This window comes from Lemur catta, chromosome 1, assembly GCF_020740605.2.
Source record: "Lemur catta isolate mLemCat1 chromosome 1, mLemCat1.pri, whole genome shotgun sequence".
NCBI lineage: Eukaryota > Metazoa > Chordata > Mammalia > Primates > Lemuridae > Lemur > Lemur catta.
In genome coordinates, this window is record NC_059128.1 from 1,239,368 (window position 1) to 1,263,710 (window position 24,343).

Below are 24,343 nucleotides of genomic sequence, written 5' to 3' on the forward strand. Positions count from 1 at the left end.
CAAGGCAGCCCTCAGGACATGCATTGGCGGCCTTTGTCCCCCTGGTTCCTGGCCCTGCTCCCCAAGCCCGGACCTGTGTCCTGGGCGTTCCTTGAGGGCATGGCCTGGCGACCTCCGCGCCAGCGCCGCCCTGCGCTTGCTGACTGGCCGCGCGACCGGCGCGCCGCGGAGAGCCGAGGCCGGGTCACAGGCGGGGAGCAGCGCCCCCTGCAGCCGGCCGGAGCGGGGGAGTCGCCGGGACGCGGGGGCCGGTCCCGCGCTGGCCCCGGGGCTGCGCTTGTGCGGCGGCGGCGTCTCCGCTGGGACGGCGCGCAGCGCGGCGGTGGCGCGCTGACGGGAGGGACGGCGGCGGCGACCGCGGGGGCGCCCAGCCTGCTGCGGGACGCGGGAGGGGGCGCTGCGGCGCAGCCCCTGCCTTACCCCGGCCGCGGCCCCGCGGGGCGCGCCGGCCCTACGCTGCCAGGCGGCGCCCTCGGCCGCCTTTAAAGCGGGGCGCCCGGGCGCGGCCCCACCCCGCAGCGCGGCCCGCCCCCTCATGCATATGCAGGTGCGCGGGTGACGAATGGGCGAGCGAGCTGTCAGTCTCGTCCCGAACTTGTTGGCTGCGGGGCTGGAGCGCGGGCGCGCAGAGCCGAGCCGGGACCCGCCGCCGCCGCCGCCGCCGCCGCCGCCGCCGCCGCCGCCGGGTGGGAGCCGGGCCGGAGCCGGGCCGGGCCGCCGGAGCCGCCGCCAGCGAGCCGGAGCCGCCGCCGCCGCCGCCCGCCGCCGAGGCCCGCGGCGCTGCGCCCGACCCCGCCCGCGCCGCCGCCGCCGCCGCCGCCGCTGCCGCTGCCGCCGCCGGCGCTCGGAGGGCGGGCGGGCGGGCGCTGGGGGGCCGGCGGCGGCCCGGAGCCGGGCGCGGGCGGCGGCGGCGGCGGCGGGGCCGGCGGGCGGGGTCGGGCGGCGATGAGCGCGCGGGGCCGGGGGCGCCCGGCCGGGCGGCTGCTGCTGCTGCTGCTGCTGCTGGCGCTCTGGGTGCAGGTGAGCGGGCGCCGCGGCGGCGGCGGGGGTGCGGACTGGGCGCGCCGGGCGGCCCCTCGGGGCCGGGCGGGCACCGCCTGCGGCCGCAGCCGCCGCTCGGGAGCCCTCGAGGCTGCGCGCCGCAGCGGGGGCTCGGGGCGGGCGCGGCTGGGTGGGGGCGGGGTGGCGGGCCCGTGTCCCACTCTGGGCGACCGCTCTGGACCCCGGCCCCGTCCCCACCCCGGGCGCCCGGCCCCGACCCCGGCCCGCACCTCCCTCGGCTCTCCGCTGCCTTATTTTTAGGCGGCGCGGCCCATGGGCTATTTCGAGCTGCAGCTGAGCGCGTTGCGGAACGCGAACGGGGAGCTGCTGAGCGGCGCCTGCTGTGACGGCGACGGCCAGACGACGCGCGCGGGGGGCTGCGGCCACGACGAGTGCGACACGTACGTGCGCGTGTGCCTTAAGGAGTACCAGGCCAAGGTGACGCCCACGGGGCCCTGCAGCTACGGCCACGGCGCCACGCCCGTGCTGGGCGGCAACTCCTTCTACCTGCCGCCGGCGGGCGCTGCGGGGGACCGAGCGCGGGCGCGGGCCCGGGCTGGCGGCGACCAGAACCCGGGCCTCGTCGTCATCCCCTTCCAGTTCGCCTGGCCGGTACGTGCGCCCCTCCCCCGCGTCCCAGCCCTCCCCTCCCCCGCGCCCCGCGCCCCGCTCCCCGCGCCTGCCCCGCGGCTGCCCGCCGCGCTCCGCACCTGCGGCCGGGCCCGGCGTGCGGGCCGCGCGCCCAGGCGGGCGGGGCCGGCAGGGGGCGCCGCGCGGCGGGCGGCCCAGGGCGCGTGCCCTGCGGCCCGGTCCGCACCCGGCCACGTGTGCGCGCGGGGGGCGCGGGGGCGCGGGGGTCGCGGCGGGGGTGGGGCGGCGGCCGCGGCGTGTGCCTGCGTCGCCCTGCGCGTGTCTGTCGGGCGGGGAGGCGGGGGGCGGCGCCGGGCCGGGCGGGCCGCGGAGGCATGTGCGCCGCGCGTGCTGGGGCTGGTCCGGGGCAGGCCCCGGCGGAGCCGCCCGGGACCGCGGCCAGCCTGTGCCCGCCGAAGTTTCCTGGATGCCCGAGGGCAAGGGCGGGAGTCGGGGGACCTGGGCTCGGGGGAGGGGGCCTCACGCTTGAGTGTCGCGGAAGCCCCTGCTGCTGGCACGAAATCCCCCAGCAGAGGAAACGGTGGGTCTCTGGCGCTGTGACCCTATGTGGCATCGTCCCGTTGGTTGGCTTTTTGGAGGGCTGGAAGCTGAATCGGGGGTGTCTGGTCTCCCTTGGGCATGGTCAGTCAGGCAGGAGCCCGGGCCTGGGCACGCTGGTGGGAGTGGGGTCAGCCTCGGTGGCAGACAGGCGTCATCCGTGCGGCGGCCCTGGCGGTGTGGGAGGCCTGGCTCAGGCAGGCAGGCAGGGAGCTGACTGCTTCCGGAAGCGGGGCATGGCCCTGGTCCTCAGGGTAGTCACCTGCCTAGGCGGTGGCTGTGCTGCGGGCCTGGAGTTGGGGGGAGAGGCGAGGAGGAACAGGCCGGGCAGCCAGGTGGGGCTGGGGGAGCCACGGGGGCTGGCGACGTGTCCTTGCAGGCCTGTGATTAGTGGGCAGAGGAAGCAGGATGCCAGGCAGTGACCCCAGGGCCCATTCTTCTCAGCCAGTGAGAGGCACAGGACTGTGTCCACCTGGCACCCTGGTCCTGAAAGAGACTGGACCTGGGGCCAGGCCCGGCCCAGTTTGGACCAGCAGGGCCTCCCCTGTGGGAGGCTGGGCCGGGTCTAGGCCTCACCCTGCTCAGCCCGGCCGGGCTGCCTTGCTTCTTGCCCCATCCGCGCCCCTTCCTGAGCGCCCGTGTGTTGAGCGAAGCAGGCTGGGCCCTTCTGGCGGTACCCCTGCCCTCGAGCGCCCAGGTGGGTATCCCTTGACCGCAGGGCCTAAGGGTGGAGACTGTGTCCTGGAGGTGGCAAAGGCAGGCTAGGCGTGGGGGGGCAGTTGGGATGAGCCCAGCCCTTCGCCCCACGACGGTGCGGCGGGCAGGTCTGAGCAGGGCCCGCAGCCTGTCATCTGCACTTGGGCCCGAGCCAGCACAGCTCCAAATCGCTACCTGAGGATGTGTTTTCTGCTCGAGTTGGCAGCAGTGGGTGTGGGGGCAGGGAGGCCTTGGAGGAATGTGGCGGCCAGCGCGTCGCCCGTGGCTCTGTGCCCCACGGGCCGCCGGGTGTGGGATGGGCCAAGGCAGGCCCCGGCCTTCCCTGGGGCCGCTTCTCTCTCTCCAGCTTGCTCGAAGCCGATCCTCTCAAATGCCCCAGGAGCCTGCCCCGGGTGGGGGGCTGGGGCCGTGGGGGCATCCGTGTGTTTGGGGGGCAGCCCTGGTCTTTCTCTTCTGCTGTGCGGCCTGGCTGCGGGCACGGACCTGGCACGGTGATGCCAGTGCCCTGGTATTTCCGCTCTGTCGGTGGCTGCCCCGCGGCCACACTGCCCCAGCTTGCTGCAAGTCGAGCTCCGTCCCGTGAGCTGGGGCGCGTTTGGGACCTGCGCTTGGCTACGACTGGGGACGCAAGGCTTTTCCCGTCTCCGGTCTCTCTGGGGAATGAGGGGGTGGCTTCAGCTGGGAGGGTGGGGGGGGACCTGCCCAGGACCGGTGGGGACTCCTGGCTCCCCGGAGCAGGGGTGTGAGGAGGGCCTTGTGGAAGGAGGGTAAGCGGTCTGGGCTCTGCACGGACATCTGCCACCCCTGACCTGTGAATGACCCTCCCGCCCCGGCCTCTGCAGGTGGCCCAGGCCGCTCTCTGCACCCTGACCTGGTTTCAGGGGGCTGGGGTCGTTGTGTCGTCTGTGACCTGTGGGTCCCGTTGTGTGTTGGTCTCAGGCTCAGCTTCCGTGAGCGGGTGCCCAGGGTCTGGATGTGGAGAGGTGGAGGCCACCTGCCACCGGGTGCCACCTGCCAGCGGGCTGCCCTCTGCTCCCGGCCCCACCCCCGATGCCCCCCAGGAGGTCGGTATGGCCCTGGTGCCTGGCCTGTAGCTGGCAGGACAGAGGCTGCGTTTGCCCACGTGTGTGTGCCAGTGCGACTGTGCTGTGGGTGTAGCATGTAGCCCAGAGGGTTTGGAGAGGCGTGGGGCCCTCGGCTGGGGACGCAGGGGGCTTTCCTCCAGGGCCTGGTGGGTAGTGGGCTCGAGGGGCCCTGCTGGCTGGGGGAGCAGCAGGGTGGGCAGCAGTTGGCCGCGACTGTGCAGCCAGGGCCTGGCCTAGCTGGTCCCCCTCCTGGCATCCAGGAGCCAGGGAGCCCAGCCGCGAGCCTCGGGGGCAAACGCGTTCCGGAAGGGCGTGTGCACGCTGGGCTCCGGAGGGAGCTGTGCACGGAGCACGGTCCCCTCATGGATCTGGGCTTGTGGGGAGAGGTGGGCTGGGTGGGGCCCTGCAGGTGTAGAGGTGGCCTGGGGTGGACCCTGTGTCTGACAGCTCGGGATCCCTGAGGTCCAGGGCTGCCAGGAGGAGGTTCTAGGGCTTTCCTCCTGGCGCCTTTTTACGGGGCCTCATGGGGCTGGAGGGAACTGCAGGGGTCCGAGCTCAGGGTCCGAGCTCAGGCTCCGCTGATGCCCCAGCCTGGCTCCCAGGCCCGCCCAGTCCCTCCCCTCCCGTCCCCTCCCCACGGGCTGTCCAGCATGCGGGCAGGGGACTGGGGGTCAGGGCAGGGCTGCCCCACCAAGGGGGGTGGGAAGCTGGCGGGGCTCTGTGGCCTGTCAGGGCTGTGAATGCCAGTCGGGGTGTCTGGCGGGGTGTGGACACAGCCATCCAGCTGCCGTGGGGCCTTGGCAGGGCTCTGTGCCTGGGGTCACCGGGGCTGCCCTTCGCAGGTGTGAGGTGCAAGGCCCTTCTGCTTCCTCCTGAGCTTGGGGCTGGGGCTGCTGTGGCCCCGGCCTCCTCCCCACCCCTCCCCCCACCCCAGGGCCTCCCCTCTGCACACTGGGGCCCACCGCCGCACTCTGCCCACGTCTTCCTAGTGGGACCCTAGGTCCTGTCTGGGGACTCAGGGCAGTCTCTGCCTTGCTCCGTGCCGGCTGCCTGCCTTACGCGCCAGGAGTCCTGCTTACATCTTTGGTGTGGGGGCTTTCGCTGCCGGGCAGAGTGGCTCCCAGGAGGCCGGGAGGGCTGTCCTTGGCCTGTGGAGGATTGGGGGCACGGCGGAGCGAGGCTACAGCGTGCTAGGGTCTGCAGCAGGGGCCGGAGGGCATCGTGGCTCTTGGGGGCCCTCTCAGACAGCTCTGTGGGGTCTTGGCTCTGTGGGCTGAGCCAATGGGGGTCTCCGGGGAGCCAGGACGGGGCCTGAGCTGGAGGTTGTGGTGGGGAGACAAGGATCTCTATAATCCCAGGTGCCAGCTGGAGTCCCCAGCCCCCTGACCCCAGGAGAACTGGGGTCCCTGTCCCCAGACCTCAGGCCTGAACAGGGTCCCCATCCTTGGAATGCAGGCCTGAGTGGGGTCCCTGTCCCCATGACCCAGGCCTGAGCAAGGTCCCTGTCCCTGGAATGCAGGCCCGAGTGGGGTCTCTGTCCCCAGAATGTAGGTCTGAGCAGGGTCCTTGTCCCCACACCTCAGACCTGAGCGGGATCCCTGTCCCTGGACCCAAGGCCTCAGTGGGGTCTTTGTGCCCAGAATGTAGTCCTGAGCAGGGTCCTTGTCCCCAGGCCCCAGGCCTGAGCGGGGTCCCTGTTCCTAGAATGCAGGTCTGAGAGGGGTCCCTGACCCCAGACCCCAGGCCTGAGCAGGGTCTCTGTCCCCAGACCTCAGGCCTGAGCAGGGTCCCCATCCTCGGAATGCAGACCTGAGCGAGATCCCTGTCCCCAAAGCCCCAGCTGTACCTGGGCTTTGCTGTATGATCCCAGCTCAGTGTGAGGAGATGCTTGGAGACCCTCGGCCACCACCCTGTTCCCTGTTGGGGGCCCTGCACCCAGGGGCTGGGTGGGTGCACCCGGGCAGAGCCCCGGCTGGTCTCTGGTGTGGAGCTGCGACTGGGTTCCATGTGGGTTGGGCCTGTGGTCTCCTGCTGTGGCCCTGGGGCCTGGAGCCCTGTTGGGGGGGATCACCCCTCCCCCTCCCCCTCGGGTGACAATGGCGGCAGAGGCCTGGGCCTCTCAGAAGCTCAGGTTTCAGGAAACGTATCTGTGCTTAGAGCTCCTGGCGCCGGTACCAAGTGCTGGGCTCCGCAGGGGGCGGGTGGCTGCAGGATGCTGAGGGGAAGAAACCAGGCTGGAGCCTCGGCCGGACAGCAGGCTGGGGGTAGCGCTGGCCTGGGACATGGGGTGCACTTGACCCAGGATGTCTGGAATGCCCTGGGCCAAGAGGTGGCACATCTGGCCCTTTGTCGGCCTTTTATTCATGTCAAGCTGCTGCCTCCTCCCCGTCTGGGCTGGGAGGAGGCAGGCGGAGGGTGAGGAGGTGCAGTCCAGGGTTCGGCTTGTGCAGTGGGGGTGGGTCAGGCCCGGGAGGAGGGAGCAGCTCCTCCCTGCTTGCCAGGGAGCCTAGGCGGGGGGTGGGTCTTGACCTGCCCCAGTCCCCACGGTCCCACACGCCCCAGCCCCAGCCCTAGAAGGGCATGGCACCCCTGCCAGCCAGCCCAGGTCCCGTTGTCCGTGCTGCCGTGCAGGGTTGGGGTCGACAGAGCCCTGTCCCAGACCACGGCCCACCAGGGAGGAAGGACAGGGACGAGAGGGTGCTGTTCACAGGGGAGGAAACTGAGTCCTGGGGGCCGGTCTGGGGAAGGAGAGGGCCAGGAGCTGGGAGGGCCGGCAGGTGGGTGAGGCCTGCAGGTGCCGCCCGCGGCCAGCTCAGGTTCTCCCTGGATGACTTCCTGCCGTCCAGGTGCAGGGACCCCAGCTGGCGGGCGGTGGGGCCCTCGCGGGCGGGCGCATGTCCCCCTGGGAGCAGGTAACCAGAGCCCTGGGCTCGGGCCAAGGTGGCGGTAATCCTACCTGAGCGGCTGGTGTGGGGTTTCCTGGGAGCCAGGAGGAGCTCCCTGTGCATCCCAGAGTCCGGGCCTGGGCCTTCCTCCGCCTGCCCTGGCCGGTGGGCTTGCCCCCCTCATGGGGGTCTCGGGCCAGCCTGGCCTCACTGTCGCACCCTGGGCCCACCGCCAGCTCCCTGCTCCTGCTGGTTCCCGTCTGTTGTTGAAACCTTGGTGGCCCCAGACCTTACGCAGACCCCAGCAGCCAGCGTCTGGCTGGCATCAGCGACGAAGTGTGCCCAGGCCTGGCCCTGCGCAGCGTGGCCCCGCTCTGTGCCATGTGCGGTGTGTGCCCAGTGTGACCCCACTCTGTGCCACGTGCCGTGTGTGCCCGGCCTGGCCCCGCTCCTTCTGCGTGGAACGGTCACTCCGGGCACCCTCCAAGGCCTGCCCTGGCGCCTCTGCCCACCGCGTCCCCTGAGCCCCCAGCGTGCAGGCCATCACCCCCACGCCACGTGTGGGCAAGCGAACAGGTGAAGCCAGGGACGGAGCTGGGTGCTCCTCTGTCCCCAGGAGCGAGGGAGGACGCGGCCGGGGAGGGTGGCCTTCTGGGTGGACGGGGCCGGCGTGCTGGGGACGGCTGGGAGGAGGGCAGGAGCCGGGGGACGGCTGTGGCGGGTGTGGGGAGCCGAGTTTAAGGGAGACTGAGCGCTGGGGTTGAGGGCCTGGCGGTAGCCTCATGTGGCCAGGGAGGGTTCTAGAAGGGGGTCGGGATGGCTCCCGCATCCCGCCCGTGCGCCAAGGTGGAGGTGAGGTCCTGTGGCCGTCCCCGGCGTGTCTGGGAGGCAGCGCCCAGGGGAGGGTCTCCAGCGTAGGCCTGGCCAGGAGCAAAGCCAGGGTGGGAGAGTGTCGTGGGCCTGAGGTGGGCACGCTCGCAGCTGGAGGCGTGGCTGGGGGACCGGGAAGGGGTGCCCAGGCTGCGAGTGAGCCGGGTGTGGCAGGCAGCAGGGTGGGCGGGGGAGGGGCTGGGTGGTGGGGCATAGCCTGCTGGGCAGTACTGGGCTGGCCGGGCCTGGCCTGGGCTGGGCGAGTGAGGCTGGGGACGGCCCAGGGTGGGGACCCGAGGCCTCAGTGAGGACATGTGCTTGTCCTCAGCACAGCCAGGCCTTGGGGCCAGATGACGGGCTGCTCAGATGCCCCCTGGTGCCGTGCGCTCTCGGCAGGCCCCCAGCAGGCCGGGGGCTCAGGCCCACCCTGCCCCACAGGCCCCGCCGGGTGGATGCAGGGCCAGGGGCGGGCGTGGTCGGGTGCAGGGGTGGTCAGCGTGTTGTCAGTGGCTGCGGGGGTCCCTGGGCAGTGAGCTGCTTAACGGCTGTGGCTGCAGGGGTGCCCGATGCTGGGCAGCGAGGGGAGAGGCGCGGTCCCCGGTGTGTGCCGGGGGTCCCTCCCGTCTGAACATGTGCTCTGGGCTACAAGGGCTCCGTGGGCTGCTCCCGGCAGGCTCGGATTGGCTCCTGGCAGGGGCGGGCCCTGTGTTGCTCAGTGGCAGCTGGCAGCATCACCCCATCACGGGGACCGGGGTGCAAGGGCAGATGTGCTGGAGGAGAGGGGCAAGGCAGCCACGGGCTGAGACCGTGCTGGGCAGTCCCTGGGGCTTCTGGGGCATCAGTTTCCCCATCCGTGCAGCAGGGCCCCTCCTGCTCCTTCGTTTCTGGGGCTTACCGTGCACCCGCTGTGTACGGGGCCTCTTGGTAGGTGCTCTGCCGGCCAGCCCTGCACCTGGTGGGGGCACACCTGGCAGGGCGACAGGGCGTCGTCCCTCTTGGGTGGGCTTGTAGCAGGACCCCACGTTCCCTGCCGTGTGTCACATCCCAGTGAGGCACCGAGGGGTGTTGCCACTCAAAACTGGTCCTGGGCCACCCGCTGGACCCCTGTCCATGGCCACTCCAGCCTCTGCCCACTTCTCTGCCCGAGTCACTTCCCTCCACACTGTGCTGACGCGAGCCCGCTCGGGGCAGGCTGGGTGTGGGCCCCGGGGAGCCCATGAGCGGAGCCCCCAAGCCCCTGAGCCTGCGTGGCGGTGGGGGGCAGTCCCTGTCCCTCCAGCTGGGTCATCCTGGAGTCTGTGGAGGAGACGTGGCCTGAGGATGGGGGAGGGTGCTACGGGGGGCCCTGCTGGGGAGGAGATGCCATGCCCAGCAGGCCTGGGGGCAGAGGGCAGCGCTGGGCCCCGGCCCTCCTAGTGCAGTGGCGGGCAGGTGGGGGCCTCGGGCACCTGACTGGCCCCTTCCGTGTCTGCAGCGCTCCTTCACTCTCATCGTGGAGGCCTGGGACTGGGACAACGACACCACCCCAAATGGTGAGTAAGCCTCAGGCCACGTGGTCCCCCAAGAGCACTGGGAGGCTGGCCCCCCTCGCCCTAGGGGTGCATGTAGCCAGGGTCTTGGTCCTTTGCCTGTGGAGGATAAAGCCTTTCTTTATCGCAAGGATTCTCATGTGCTTGTTTCCCTTTTTGCTCTGGCTGCCAGGAAGCTCTGCCGTGTTTATGGTTTGCAGAGCTGTGTGCATGGTGTCTGTCTCCCCAGTCCTGGCTTCATCCATGTTGTCCTCCTGTTGGGCATGTTCTTTGGGGGCCCGTGTGAGTGTCATAGTGGAGTGGGGTACCCTCGAGTGGCTCTTGGGCTTCACGGCCTCCTCTCTGCCCGTCTGTCCTGAAACAAGGGGCCTGGCGGCTGCCTGTGTGGCGCTGTGGAGGGCCCGTGTAGTGAGGCGGAGGGGGTTCCCATGGAGGACAGAGGGGCAGCCCGTGCAAAGGCCTGAGGCGGAGTGAGCTTGCTGTGCCGCGGGCTGGGGGTGCTGGCTCCCCGGAGCGGGAGGCTCAGGCTGCCACGTGGCCGCTGGACCGTAGCGCCAGGAGGAGACCAGTGGACCGGGGCGGCCTGCAGGGCCGGGGAGCTCCGGGTGCTCTCAGAGGAGGTGGAGGCGCAGGATTGGCTGCCGGGTGGGACGTGGTGAGAGAGGCGAGGTGACCGCTCACAGGGTAGGGATTTTGGGGGGAGGGGCCGGGCTAGAGCAGCCGCCACGGGAACCCCGGGCAGCTCAGGGCAAGGGTGTTCCTGGGAAGAGGTGGCAGTGGGAGAGGCAGGCCGAGCGCCCCAGGAGGCCATCGGGGCCCTTAGCAGCTTGGGCCTGATGGGGCCTGCTGGGACAGGGGCAGCGAGGGGCAGCCGTTGCCTGGTGAGGTGGGAGACATGAGGTCTGGAGGGTCGTTAACCTTTTATCATGGAAAGTTCCAAACTTGTCCAGAAGTGTAGGAATTGGTGTCACAGACTGTGTACCCAGCGTCACCAGCTGGGGACACCTCCTTACCCCCAGGGGCTCACGCCTGTAATCCCAGCACTTTGGGAGGCCGAGGCGAGAGGATCACTTGAGCCCGGGAGTCCCAGACCCGCCTGGGGAACACAGTGAGACGCCGTCCCCATAAAGAATAGAAAGAGTAGCCGGGTGTGGCGGTGCTCACACGCAGTCCCAGCGACGCGGGAGGCCGGGGCAGGAGGATGCTTGAGCCCCGGAGTTGGAGGTTGCTGTGAGCCATGGTGCTGTGGCAGAGCGAGACCCCATCCTGGGCTCAGACGGATGCCGGGTCGCTGAGTCCGTGCCTGTCTCGGGGTCCGAGAGGAGGCAGGTGCCAGTCACAGTGCAGGAGAGGGGGCAGGACAGCTGAGCCTCTCCTGTGCCGTGTGGGGACGCAGGGCCCTCGCTGACCCTCTGCGTGCGGGTGGGAGCAGGAGTGCAGGGCCTGGGGGCGGGGGCTGGGCCCGGCCGGCGTCCCCACTGTCCTGGCTCTGCTGCCCACTCGCCCCGGCCGGGCTGGTCTCTCCAGCCTGTGCTGACTCCGCTGCCTCCCCAAGAGGAGCGACTGATCGAGCGGATGTCGCATGCCGGCATGATCAACCCCGAGGACCGCTGGAAGAGCTTGCACTTCAGCGGCCACGTGGCCCACCTGGAGCTGCAGATCCGTGTGCGCTGCGACGAGAACTACTACAGCGCCACCTGCAACAAGTTCTGCCGGCCCCGCAATGACTTCTTCGGCCACTACACCTGCGACCAGTACGGCAACAAGGCCTGCATGGACGGCTGGATGGGCAAAGAGTGCAAGGAAGGTGCGGGGGCCACGCGGGGCGGGGCCGCGGGCGAGGCAGGGGCGGGCCTGGGCTGGCTGCAGCGGTGCCGTCCCGTGCTCTCTGTCCACAGCCGTGTGCAAGCAAGGGTGTAACCTGCTCCACGGGGGATGCAGCCTGCCTGGCGAGTGCAGGTGAGTGTGGCCCTGCCGCCACGTCCCGCGCCACTCAGCGGCGGTGCCCGAGCCCCTGCTGGACCTGCTGGAGGTCAGGCGCACACGCAGGGCGGGCCCCGCTCTCGTGGAGCTTACGGTCCATGCGGGGGAGGCGAGCCCTGTGCGTGGGGTGTGTCTGACGGCGGCAGACCCTCGAGGACAGCAAGGACGGGATGGGAGGGCAGCTAGATGTGGACACGGCCCGTGGCAGGGGAGCCAGCGGGAGGCCTGTGGGGCCGAGGGCAGGATGCGCTGGCCTCTGGCAGGTTTGGAGCCGGCACGGTGGGGGCCGCTGTGTGTGGGGGGGCGACAGGCAGTGAGGAGAAGGCTGATGCGGGGATGCAGGGTGGGGAGGGCTGGAAGGGGGTGAACCGGCAGGAGGGAGAGAGACCGGTGAGCCCTTCAGATGCCCTAGGGCAAAATTTGTGAATGGGTCTGATACAGGGTGAGAGGAAGAGCCTGGGGTCAGGAGGGACCCTAAGCTGCGGAGCAGCAGTGTCAGAACAGGTGGGGGGGCCCGGGAAGGGCGGGCAGGGCAAAGGGAGGCAGATGACGCTGGAGTGATGTCTGAGAGCAGGGGTGGCCTGTGGCACTCGGGGTGTGCAACGCCCAGAGGCCGCGGGAAGAGGGGAGGAGGCCCGGGCTGTCCCAGCCTCTTGCAGGTTAAGGCTCGGATGGCAGGAAGCTGGCGAAGTCCTGCAAGCCTTAGCGGGCCTTGACCGGGGCGTTGGGGGTGGGTGAGGCCAGAGGGTGGGCAGCCTTGCTGCGTGGTGGCGCGGGAAGCGGACGGGTGTCCGGAGGGGCCAGGGCAGGGTTGGAGCAGGCGAGGGGCTTCGAGCTGGAGGCTGACGGCGTGCGAGTGGGTGGGCAGGGTGCAGGGAGGCCGCCCTGGGCGCAGGTGGCTGGGGGTGGCGGGGGCCCTCGAGGGGCTGCGAGTCGGTGGGGAGACAGCAGGGGGGGCGATGGCTGCCCTCTGCCAGCCGCGGGCCACCTAATCCCAGGGTCTCCCTCTGAGGGGTGGGTTTGTCTCCGTGTGCGGGTTCAGACAAGGATGCTGACACAGAGAGGTTAGGTGACTTTTCCAGGGTCACACAGTGCTGAGTTTGGAGAGGAGGCGCAGGGTTTGGGAGCCGGCTGACTCGGGCGCAAGGCTGGGGATGGCGGGCCACCCTGGTGCTAGGCCCGGAAGGTGGCGTGAGGGGCGGCCCTGGCTGATGTGGGGGCAAGGAGGCGGTGGAGCAGGGCGGGGCTCACCCACCGGTCACTTGTGCACGCGGGGGGTTGTAGACACGCTGAGCAGCCTCGTGGCAGTGCAGGGCACGGCAGGGGCCCCCTCCAGGGGGGGCTGGTTTCTCGCAAGGGGCAGCCCGGACGCCGGCTCCCGCAGCCCTGCCCTGCCCTGTGTCGGGCGGTGTGAGCATGGCGGGGTCTGGGGACGCAGGTCCCCGGTGTGAGCCCCACACATCCTTGCCTGGCCCGGTCTGCCGCACGCCGACGGCTGTACCGGTGTCCCCGGGTGGCCAGGGGCTGGGCAGCCCGAGCGACCCCACCCAGGCTGGAGGAAGGTGGAAGACAGCGTCCCGCCCGTGTGGGCTGTGCAGGAAGATGGGGGCAGCAGTCCCGGCCGGCCTGGTTGGCGGGGCCGTGGGCGACCCCACCCACGGCTCCCGGCCTTGTGGGAGAGGCCCAGCTGTTGCCGGCAGCTCAGGGCTCAGGTTTCAGCGCGGACCCCCCCACCGGATGCTGCGGAGATGGCCCTGTCTTCCTGCCGCTGCCTCCCGGGGCCCTGGAGCTGCTGGCCGGGGAAGCGGGAAGGTGGGGGTTGGCGTGGGCTCCGCCCGGGTGAGAGCCCGCCCTGGGACCCGCCAGGTCTGGGCTCTGGGCCCGGCGGTGGCGCTCTCTGGCGGTGAACCGAGGCATGCCTCAGCCCCACCCTGGTCCCCTTGTGTCACCTGGAGGGAGGATTCTGGGCAGGGATGTGAGGCCCACCCTGTGCGTGCTGGGCTGGACGCTGGGACCATGTTCTCCGCAGCCTCAGTTTCCCGCTGCCACGTGGCCGAGCTGGGCTGATGTCCCTTCGGTGCTGGCTGTGTGGCTCGAGGGCGACTCAGGAAGGGCCGTGGCTCTTTCCTTTTACAAAAATAAATTCACGTGTCGGGTGCCGGTGTGGAAGTGACGTGGCCTAGACGTCATTCCCGTCCCGCAGGACCTGAGAGTTCTAGGGAGGGGGCCCTTGGGAGTCCCGCCCGGGGCCTGCAGGGCAGCCCGCTGGGCCCTGGGTATCTGCCCTGAGGACGGCGCCTTTGGGTCAGGCCAGACCCCGCCCAGGCGGCCTGCCCACCTCCTGGAGGACCCCACAGAGGGGACCTGGCCGACAGGACAGGCAGGGCCAGGCCTTGGGGTCACGGCCATGCTGCCGCGTGCGTCCGGAGCTCCTCTGGGTCAGGAAGTGCCCTGAGTCCCGGCTCGAGCAGGGCTGACCCGGGGCAGCCTATGGCCCCTGGCGTCCCCATCCGGGAGCTGGGCCCTTTCCGTGGGGCTCTGCTGAGGGCAGAGACTCCCGCGCGGCCCTGGCAGCACCTGGCCCGCTGAGCTGGCGTTCTCCTCCCTGGGGTCCCGGCAGGGCCTTCCTTTTCCCGGCGCCTGCTCTCGGGGCCCAGCTCAGGGGTGAGTCCCAAAATAGCTCAGGGAGGAGTGACGGGACAGCTGGGGCTGACCGTCTGCGGCCAGCGGCCGGGAATGCCCGTGACAGTGGGGCTGGCCGGTGGGGCTGTGACCCCGGCCTGACTCTGGGCTGCTCCAGTTCAAAGGCCCGAGGCCGCTGGCCCCGGGGGGTGGCCCGCGTGACTCTGCGCCTGCCTCCTGGCCGCCTCGCCGGGCCTCACGCTCCCCTGCCCTCCCCAGGTGCAGCTATGGCTGGCAGGGGAGGTTCTGTGACGAGTGTGTCCCGTACCCTGGCTGCGTGCACGGCAGCTGTGTGGTGCCCTGGCAGTGCAACTGTGAGACCAACTGGGGTGGCCTGCTGTGTGACAAAGGTACCTGGGGGGGGGGTGGCGGGACAGAGGCCGGGCCCAAAGCTCAGCCAGCAGAGGGAGGGAAGGTGGGGCACAGGCACAGGCCAGTCCCCTGAGCACCCGCCCTGCCCCCAGACCTGAACTACTGTGGCAGCCACCAGCCCTGCGCCAACGGGGGCACCTGCACCAACGCTGAGCCTGGCCAGTACCGCTGCGCCTGCCCAGACGGCTACCTGGGCAAGAACTGCGAGCGCGGTACGTCGGGAGGCTGCTGGCTGGGACTGGCTCCCGGGGCTGGGGCCATGCGGTGGGCACCCCTTCCCCCAGCCCTGTGGCCTGGTGGGCTTGGGGAGGAGCACCAGGCCGCCGCCCACCTCCCACTCTGGTTCTGCAGCTGAGCACGCCTGTGCCTCCAACCCGTGTGCCAATGGGGGCTCTTGCCACGAGGTACCATCCGGCTTTGAGTGTCACTGTCCGTCTGGCTGGAGCGGGCCCACCTGTGCCATCGGTGCGTGCCCTGCCCGAGTCCGGGGGTCCAGCCTGGTGTCAGGCGGCCTGGGAGCGGGGTGGGGCGGTGGAGTCCACCCACGGCTGTGGCCATCCTGGCGGGGGTGCAGGGGCAGGGAGACCCAGCCACGCGGCGCCACCTCCCTGCGTGGACCACGTCCCCTCCTCTCTCTGTTGTCTGCAGACATCGACGAGTGTGCCTCGAACCCGTGTGCGGCCGGCGGCACCTGTGTGGACCAGGTGGACGGCTTTGAGTGCATCTGCCCCGAGCAGTGGGTGGGGGCCACCTGCCAGCTGGGTAAGGGCCGCCCGGCCGTGCGGGCTGCATGGGCTGCGCTGTGTGTGGCGGCTGCTGCGGGGCTGCGGGGCTGCGGCGCCAGGCACGGTGAGCGGGCGGCGGGGCCTGGCCCCACCGCGCCCCTTGTCTCGTCCACAGACGCCAATGAGTGCGAAGGGAGGCCATGCCTTAACGCTTTTTCTTGCAAAAACCTGATTGGCGGCTATTACTGTGATTGCATCCCGGGCTGGAATGGCGCCAACTGCCACATCAGTCAGTACGGGCGGGCGGGCCGCAGGCGGGTGGGGCGGGGCCCGCTCAGGACCCCCACCCTGACGCTGCTCCTCACCCCCAGATATCAACGACTGTCGCGGGCAGTGTGAGCACGGTGGCACCTGCAAGGTGAGGGGCCCGGGAGGGGCGGGCGGGGCGGGGGCGGCCAAGGGCGTCTTGCTTGAGGCTCACCCGCCCCCTCGCGCCAGGACCTGGTGAACGGGTACCAGTGCGTGTGCCCGCGGGGCTTCGGGGGCCGGCACTGCGAGTGGGCGCTAGACACGTGCGCCAGCAGCCCCTGCCGCGGCGGCGGCCTCTGCGAGGACCTGGCCAACGGCTTCCGCTGCCACTGCCCCAAGGGCTTGTCTGGGCTGCTCTGCGAGGTGAGGCCCGTGCCACGGCCACCCTGCCCGAGTGACCGCCGGGCGCTGCGGGGGACGTTGTCCCCAGAGTCCTGGGCGCCTGGCTGGGCAGGCCTGAGTGCTCACGGGGTCACAGGGTGGGGCTCCTGTCTGTCCACTCCCTCGGGGCCTGGAAGGCAGGTGGCTCTGACAGGGCGGGGTCCAAAGGCCACCTGAAAGAGGGCCGCAGGGCAGGGCGGGGGTCGCACCCCTGTCGTGGTGGGTCCCAGCTGGTGCCCGCCTGCCTCCCAGCCACCCAGCCTGTGTGCCGAGGATGGGGCCCCATTGGAGCCAGGGCAGGGTTCTGGCCTCAGGTCCAGGGAGGGTGGCAGTGTGGGGGCTCAGGAGCTGGCCGTCCTGCCAGCAGGGGGCTGAGGCTGGGTGCCACCCGCCGGATGCCGAGGAGGCTCGGCTGCTGTGAAGGCGAGGGCAGGGGTGGCCTGGTGGCCCACAGGTGTGTCCGTCCAGCAGATAGGACCTGCACGGTCTCGGGCACGTGGGGCCTTCAGGCCCTGGGGGTGGGGTCTGGGTGTCCAGCTGAGTGGGAACCCGGCCTTGGAGCTTCCCAGGGACCTGCCCTCGTGTGGACCCAGAGGCCTGGCCTAGGCCTCCTTCTGGGCCGGGCTCACAGACGCCCCCGCCCTGCAGGTGGACGTGGACTTGTGCCAGCCGAGCCCCTGCCAGAACGGCGCTCACTGCTACAGCCTGGACGGTGACTACTACTGCGCCTGCCCCGATGACTTTGGCGGCAAGAACTGCTCTGTGCCCCGGGAGCCGTGCCCAGGCGGGGCCTGCAGAGGTGCGGGGCGCGGCCGGGGGTGGGGCGGAGGCCCGGGCGGGGCGGGTCTGACTCACACCCCTGCCACCACAGTGATCGACAGCTGCGGGTCCGAGGCGGGGCCCAGGTTGCCGGGCTTGTCGCCGTTCAGCGTGTGCGGCCCCCACGGCCGCTGCGTCAGCCAGCCTGGGGGCAACTTCTCCTGCATCTGTGACAGTGGCTTCACCGGCACCTACTGCCACGAGAGTGAGTGGCCGGGGATGGTAGCCGGGGACGGGGCCGGGGACGGTGGCCGGGGACGGAAGCCGGGGACGGAAGCCGGGGATGCTGGCCGGGGCTGGGGCCGGGGCCGGGGATGCTGGCCGGGGATGGTGGCTGGGGCCGGAGCCGGGGACGGTGGCCGGGGACAGTGGCCGGGGCCGGGCTGGCCTGGGGGACCCGGCTCACTCCCGGCCTTCGCCCCGCAGACATCGACGACTGCCTGGGCCAGCCCTGCCGCAACGGCGGCACCTGCATTGACGAGGTGGACGCCTTCCGCTGCTTCTGCGCCAGCGGCTGGGAGGGCGAGCTCTGCGACACCAGTGAGTGGGCCGGCGCCCGCCCCCACGCCCCCACGTCCCCGCAGGGCCCGTGCCCCCCAGCTCCTGTGTCTCCCACCACCTCGGGGTGGGCCGCTGGCCTGGAGGCTCGTCCCGCACCTGGCCTGGCTGCCGCGACCTGGGGCCCTTCCCAGCCCCCTCCCTGGCCCAGCTCTGGTGCCTCCGCCCCCGGGAAGCCCTCCCTGCGCGCCGGTGACCCCCCGCTGACCGGCGTCCTCGCCCCCAGATCCCAACGACTGCCTCCCCGATCCCTGCCACAGCCGCGGCCGCTGCTACGACCTGGTCAACGACTTCTACTGCGCCTGCGACGGCGGCTGGAAGGGCAAGACCTGCCAGTCGCGTGAGTGCCCTGGGCCGGCCTCGGGCGCTGCCCGCGGGGGTGCGGTCTGGGCCGCCTGCTGAGAGACGCGTGTGCCCGCAGGCGAGTTCCAGTGTGACGCCTACACCTGCAGCAACGGCGGCACCTGCTATGACAGCGGGGACACCTTCCGCTGCGCCTGCCCCCCGGGCTGGGAGGGCAGCACCTGCGCCATCGGTGGGCAGCCGCGCCCCGGGCGAGCTGGCGGGGGGCTCTGGTGGGGGGCCACGCCGGGCTCCTGGGTCCGTCTGCCCTGTCTGGGCTGGGCGTGGTGGGAGACCCGGGGCTGCCCAGAGCCGGACGAGCAGGCCGCCCCCCTCCCGCCTTGCAGCCAAGAACAGCAGCTGCCTGCCCAACCCCTGCCTGAACGGGGGCACCTGCGTGGGCAGTGGGGACTCCTTCTCCTGCATCTGCCGGGACGGCTGGGAGGGCCGCACCTGCACGCACAGTGAGCCCGGGGACCAGGGGGTGCAGGCGGGGTGGGCTGGGGCAGCCATGAGTTAGACGGGGCTGTGGGGGGCCCACTTCACCCTGCTCCCCAGCCCTGTCCCCGACTGCCCCATCCACCCAAGTCCATGCCAACCTTCAGGCCCCAAGGGAGGGGCCCCTCCAGGCTCTCCCCCCGCAGGGCGCGCCCTCCCCCCAGGCTCCCAGCCCCCACCCGCGAGCACGTGCCGAGGCCCGGGTTCCGCTGAGACGCAGTCCCCACCCCCCAACTACAGGCGCCCCCAGAACCCTCCTTGGTGACCCTGCCCAGGCTCCCGAAACCTCCCCGACCCTCCCCGGCCCCTCAGCCCGCCACGCCAGCCGGTGGGGGCTGTGCGGGGTCAGCCTCGCCCGCAGTCTGGGCTCAGGCCTGGTGCGGGGTGGGCCGGTGGCTGCCGTGCCCACCGCCTGCTTCTCTCTCCAATGCAGATACCAACGACTGCAACCCTCTGCCTTGGTGAGTGCCGGGGCTGGTGGCGCGGGGCTGGGGTGCCGTGGGTGGGGCCCGCAGGACACCCCTGACAACGCCCTCCCCCCAGCTACAACGGTGGCATCTGCGTTGATGGTGTCAACTGGTTCCGCTGCGAGTGTGCGCCTGGCTTCGCGGGTCCCGACTGCCGCATCAGTGAGTGGGACCGTGGCCTCCCCCTGGGAGCCCCTCCAGCCCAGCCCCGGGGTTGGGACTTGGGGACGTCGATGTCTACGGCCCTTGAATGGCAGCGTGGTCACGTTGTCCAGCCTCTCTGAGCCTCTATTTCCCCACGTGTCTGTGCCGTGTCGGGTTCCTGGGGTGCACCCTGCCCCCTGATGAAGTGGGGCCCCGAAGGGCCAGTCTGGGGCCACGGGAGGACGAGGATGGGGGCCACCGGCTGGAGTTTGCGGCCCGAGCTGGGCCGCGGGGCTGTGGCACAGCTTCCCTCGGCCCACTGCTCCACGCAGGTGGGGGGCGGCTGGTGGGCGGGTGGCCGGCGGCCTGAGCTCCTGGCCAGAGGTGTGCTCCAGCTGCACCTGGCCCCACGCCCCGTCCTGGCCCCCGTGCCGGTGCTGGGCCTGCCTAGCGGCTGCTGAGCTGAGACCCTCCCCACAGACATCGACGAGTGCCAGTCCTCGCCCTGCGCCTACGGGGCCACGTGTGTGGATGAGATCAACGGCTACCGCTGCAGCTGCCCACCGGGCAGGGCCGGCCCTCGGTGCCAGGAAGGTAAGCGCGTGTGACCGCTCCGGGTGGGGGCTGTGCTGGGCGGGGGCAGCCCCTGCCGACCCTTGAGCCTCTTCTTCCCACAGTGATCGGGTTCGGGAGGTCCTGCTGGTCCCAGGGCGCCCCGTTCCCGCACGGGAGCTCGTGGGTGGAGGACTGCAATAGTTGCCGCTGCCTGGATGGCCGCCGGGACTGCAGCAAGGTGGGGGCTGGGGGCACCCGCAAAACGCCCGGCGGAGTCTGGCATCATGCTGACCCCACGCCCGTGGTCCCGGAGCTCACTGTGCTGGGATCGGGGTGGGCTGGGAGCTGTGTCCGTTCACCTCCGAGGGACATGCTGGGAGGAGGGAGCACAACCATGCCCCACCCCCCATGCAACTGGGGAAACTGAGGCTCGGCCTGGGTTCCACCCAGCCTCGCCTGCTGCGGTGCTGAGTTGGGCCTGCCTCCCTGGAGCCCCGGGTGGCGGGGCAGGCAGGGCCTGGGGCTCGCTGACCCCGGCGGCGTGTCTGTCTCCCCATGTGGTGCCTGTGCCCGTCCGTGGTCCTCGCCCGTCCGTACCTGCCCAGGTGTGGTGCGGGTGGAAGCCCTGTCTGCTGGCTGGCCAGCCCGATGCCCTGAGTGCCCAGTGCCCGCTGGGGCAGCGGTGCCGGGAGAAGGCCCCGGGCCAGTGCCTGCAGCCACCCTGCGAGGCCTGGGGGGAGTGTGGCGCTGAGGAGCCCCTGCCACCCAGCACCCCCTGCCTGCCGCGCTCCGGCCGCCTGGACAACAACTGCGCCCGCCTCACGTTGCGCTTCAACCGAGACCAAGTGCCCCAGGTGAGTGGCGGCAGCGGCCAGACGCTGGCCTGTGACTCGGTGGCCTCCCTGGCTGTGGCTCAGCCCTGGGGTCGGGGAGGCTGTGGCTGACCCAGGACGGCCACTCTCGGTTGGGGGGAGTGGCCATGTGGGGTCAGGTGGGGGGAGCCTTGGGCCCCATGTGTGGGGAGGGGGCTGCGGGGGCAGGGCCAGGGGCCGTCTGTGCAGCCTTGGCTGGCGCTGCCGGGCCCCCCGCCCTGGGTCCTGGCCTGCAGCTCTGCGGGCAGCTGTGCTCTGGCCGTGGTCCCAGGCTTGTCCTCCCGGTGCCTGGGGCTGAGGTGACCCTGTCTGCCCCGGGGAAAGGGGCTCAGAACCAGACAAAATCCGCCCCTGCTCCCTGCGGGTGGAGCCACTTCCGCCATGGGGTGGGCTGGGTCTGTCGTCCTGGGCCCACCCCGCCCTGGCTCCAGGCTGCATCCTGGTGGGGGGACCGGCTGGGGGCCTCGGTGTCCCTGCCCCGCCCCCTGGTGTGGGCCTGGAGAGGTTCCTGCCGCCCGCCCGAGCAGCGGCCTCAGGCCTCGGTGCTGCCGTCTCTGCCCAGGGCACCACTGTGGGCGCCATCTGCTCCGGGATCCGCTCCCTGCCAGCCACGAGGTCCGTGGCCCGGGACCGCCTGCTCGTGCTGCTCTGTGACCGCGCGTCCTTGGGCGCCAGCGCCGTGGAGGTGGCCGTGGTGAGTTGGGTGGAGGTGGGAGCGGCAGCCTGGTGGCCCGGGCCGCTGGGTGGCTCCCCGGCCGAGGGTGCCTCCATGCCCGAGCTGGGGCCCGGGAAGTGGCGCAGACCTGGCGAGGTCAGCTGGGCGGGAGGACGGAGCAGAGGGAGCCACCGGCAGCCACCTGTGCGGCTCGGCGTGTCGGGCGGGCTGCCGGGTCCACCCCGGCCAGCGCAGGAGGGCCTGCGTGGAGAGGGAGGGTCTCAGGTGAGGGGCCGTGGGGAGCTTGTATCCTGTGCGTCGTGGGGGGGCCGGATAGGGCTTTGTGGAAGCAGGTCCGGGCAGAGCCAGCTCAGGCTGTGGACATGCCCGGGGCAGCGGGTAACAGCTGGCAAGTGCCGACTCCCAGAGCAGTGTGGACCCCTCAGCGCCTGTCCCTGTCTGGCATGTGAAGCTGTGGAGGATGGGGCTCTGGGTGGGGGTCCCCGGGGCGTGGCAGCCCCTGGGTGACAGCAGCAGAAGCAGCTTCCGGGAGGGAGCTTGGCTGGCCCTGGGTGGGTGGCGACAGTGCAGTTGGCAGGTCCCCAAGGGCGGGGGATGTGAGGAGGCCCCCGAGGTCGTGGCTGAGGGTGGATCTGTGGGGCCTTAGCCCCCGTCTGGGACCTGGGCTCAGAGCAGTGGAGCTGCAGTCGAGGGGTGGCTAGCACCGGGCCCAGGCCTGGCAGCAGCTGGGACGGGCAGGGCTGTCGGTGGCAGGGCCCGGCCCAGCGTGTCCCCAGGGGCAGTAGGTCTGGGTCTGGGGGCTGGTGGGTGTCCTAGGGGCAGCCCAGGGCCTGCTCTGGGGCCCTGGTGGTGTCAGATGTGAATCCTGGGAGTGGCTGGGGTGGGCAAGGAGCACGGGGGAGGAACGTTCTAGAGCCTATCTTGATTTGGCCGGGGAAGGACACCGCAGGCGGGGGGTTAGGTGACAGTGGGTGCAGAGCAGTGGATGTGGCTGCAGCACCGTGGCAGGCGCAGGGGTGGCACTGAGGCTGTGGCAAGGGGCCTGGGGCGCTAATGGCTCCTGGTGGTGGGGCAGCCGCAGGGGAGGGGGAGGGGAGAGGGGCGCCAGTGGGGTCGTGCCATCCCCGGGTGGCTGCGGCACTGGGGTGGTATTGGGTGGTCTCGGGGCTGGGGCTGACTGCGGAGGGACCAGGGGCTGTGGGAAGTCAGGGCCTGGCCGCACCCACCTGCCCTGAACTGCCCAGTGGGGAAGTCCCGGACCCTCCCCCTGGGAGACGCCCCTGCGACCCTGGGCTCTGCCACGCGCCTGGCCGAGCTCCGGTGGGGCCACGGCTGGTGGGGCCGGCCCCAGCGCTGCCCTTTGCCGCAGTCCTTCAGCCCGGCGTGGGACCTGCCGGACAGCAGCCTGATCCAGGACGCGGCCCACGCCATCGTGGCCGCCATCACCCAGCGGGGCAACAGCTCGCTGCTCCTGGCCGTCACCGAGGTCAAGGTGGAGACGGTCGTCGTGGGCGGCTCCTCCACAGGTGAGTGGGCGCCTGGGAGCCCCCTGTGGGAACCCGGGGGCAGGCGTGGTCCCAAGGGCGGGCCACCCGGCCTGGGGCTGCGGACGTGCTGGCCGGCTGGGGAGCAGGGACACCCCGGCCCCTGCCTGGGACCCTCCCCACACGCCGGGGCCTGACGGGTGTGGCCAGGCGCCCGAGCAGCCCTCCCTGGCCCCGCCAGGTCTGCTGGTGCCCGTGCTGTGCGGCACCTTCAGCGTGCTGTGGCTGGCGTGCGTGGCCATCTGCGTGTGGTGGACGCGCAAGCGCAGGAAAGAGCGGGAGAGGAGCCGGCTGCCGCGGGAGGAGAGCGCCAACAACCAGTGGGCCCCGCTCAACCCCATCCGCAACCCCATCGAGCGGCCAGGCGGCCCCGGAGGCGGCGGGGGCCACAAGGACGTGCTCTACCAGTGCAAGAACTTCACGCCGCCCCCTCGCAGGGCGGACGAGGCGCTGCCCGGGCCGGCCGGCCATGTGGGCGGCGGGGACGAGGAGGACGAGGATCTGTGCCGTGGCGAGGAGGACTCCCTGGAGGCGGAGAAGTTCCTCCCGCACAGATTCACCAAAGACCCCAGCCACTCGCCGGGGAGGCCGGCGCGCTGGGCCTCGGGCCCCAAAGTGGACAACCGTGTGGTGAGGAGCGCCCACGACGCGCGCTACGCCGGCAAGGAGTAGGGCTGCCGCCGCCAGGACCCGGAGCCCCCGCCGGGCCTGGAGGCCGAGGCCGTGTGCATAGTTTCTTTATTTTGTGTAAAAAACACCAAAAACGAAAAAAATGTTTATTTTCTACATTTCTTTAACCTTGTATAAATTATTCAGTAACTGTCAGGCGGAAAACAATGGAGTATTCTCGGGTAGCCGCTATTTTTGTAAAGTTTCTGTGCGTCACATTTGCCGTGTGGCAGGAGAAAGCAGGGGTGTCTGTGTTCTCACCAAATGTATGACGTTGGCTCCCAGAGGTCGTGCACTGTTTACAGAATCTTCCTCCTTATTCCTCACTTGGGTTTCCCTATGGCTCCCGGCCACAGAGCTGGTGAGACCCGCGGCTGACAGCGTGGCCCGAGGCTGTCCGTGGGACCCGTGGCTGTAGGTGGGACCCTGTGGTGGTGGGCGCGGCCCTGGGTGTGGATGTGGCGTGGTCGCCAGCATGGCCGGTGGCTGTGGTGGCACCCGCGGTTGTCAAGGGGCTTGAGGCCACCGGCGTGGCCCCAGGCAGCGGGCAGAGCCTCGCTCCTGCTGGCCGGTCCCGCCCGGCCGCCGTCCTCGCTTCCTGCCCAGCGCCCGCTCCAGAGATCTGTCCACTGTGCTTTCAGAAGTGCCCTTCCCGACCGCGCGGTTGTCCCCTCCCGGGACGGCGGCAGCATCGAAGCTCATGACAAGTGCCTTCACAGACTCCCCCGCACCCGCCAGCGTCCGCCGTGGGCACCAGGGGCTGCCCACCCGCGAGTCCCGGCCACCCTCCTCGTGAAAGTGCATTTTTGTAAATATGTACATATTAAATGAATCACTCTGTATATTTGATTTAATAACTTAAACGTTTTGGCCTCCCTTGTTCTTCGGGTGCTGTTCCTTTCTTGCTTGGAGCAGGGTCAGGGCAGCGCCGGGCAGAGGGACGGGGCAGGTGGGGCGCCCCAGGGTGTCGGCTGGCTGTGAGGGGAGGGGTCCTGCTGAGCCAGGGCCCCGCGGGTGGCCGGGGCCGCAGGTGCCTGGGTGTCCCTGGGGTCAAGGGCTGGCTGGAATCCTTCTTGGGCATGGGCAGGCTGGGGAGTCCCAGGCCCCTGCTTAAAAACAGCTAGGAGAGGCTTTATGAAATAGTTTAAAAGTTGGTAGCAATGGCGGGCCGTCACAGTTTAAGGAATTACCAGGTCAGAATTCGAGGGAATGGAAACGGGGATCCTCCTGCGTCTCACTGCCTGGGCAAGCTGGACCTCAGTTTGGTGGCCTCGGGGCTGGGCATTGCGCCCCCACCCCCATCCCTGTGAGGGGCAGGAGGCCACCAAGTAGAGGAGCCAACTCTGTAGGAAAAAGCTCTTCTGGGAGTGGGGTTGGTCTGTGAGCTTTGCTGGGCAAACTGACCTGCCGGTCCCTGCAGAGGGTGGTCTGG

At 70.8% G+C, this 24,343-nt stretch overlaps 1 protein-coding gene across 5 annotated transcripts; it reads left to right on the plus strand.

Annotated features, from left to right (window-relative positions):
• Positions 1 to 945: 945 nt before the first annotated feature.
• On the plus strand, positions 946 to 23,793 carry JAG2 (jagged canonical Notch ligand 2). 5 transcript variants are annotated; one of them, XM_045559305.1, is made up of 26 exons: positions 946 to 1,020; positions 1,303 to 1,653; positions 9,261 to 9,318; positions 10,871 to 11,122; positions 11,214 to 11,274; positions 14,200 to 14,330; positions 14,445 to 14,564; positions 14,704 to 14,817; positions 15,001 to 15,114; positions 15,253 to 15,366; positions 15,449 to 15,495; positions 15,576 to 15,749; positions 16,416 to 16,566; positions 16,639 to 16,791; positions 17,013 to 17,126; positions 17,371 to 17,484; positions 17,566 to 17,679; positions 17,834 to 17,950; positions 18,418 to 18,445; positions 18,528 to 18,613; positions 19,076 to 19,189; positions 19,273 to 19,388; positions 19,756 to 20,004; positions 20,585 to 20,716; positions 22,068 to 22,224; positions 22,424 to 23,793. In XM_045559305.1, the coding sequence occupies exons 1-26, from the start codon at positions 946 to 948 to the stop codon at positions 22,912 to 22,914; spliced, it is 3,747 nt and encodes a 1,248-aa protein (XP_045415261.1). In that variant the 3' UTR covers positions 22,915 to 23,793. The 5 variants fall into 5 exon arrangements, with proteins under 5 accessions (XP_045415261.1, XP_045415276.1, XP_045415284.1 ...); XM_045559328.1 differs by lacking the exon at positions 946 to 1,020 and having other exon boundaries at positions 1,286 to 1,479; positions 1,642 to 1,653; XM_045559320.1 differs by lacking the exon at positions 15,253 to 15,366.
• Positions 23,794 to 24,343: the final 550 nt, after the last annotated feature.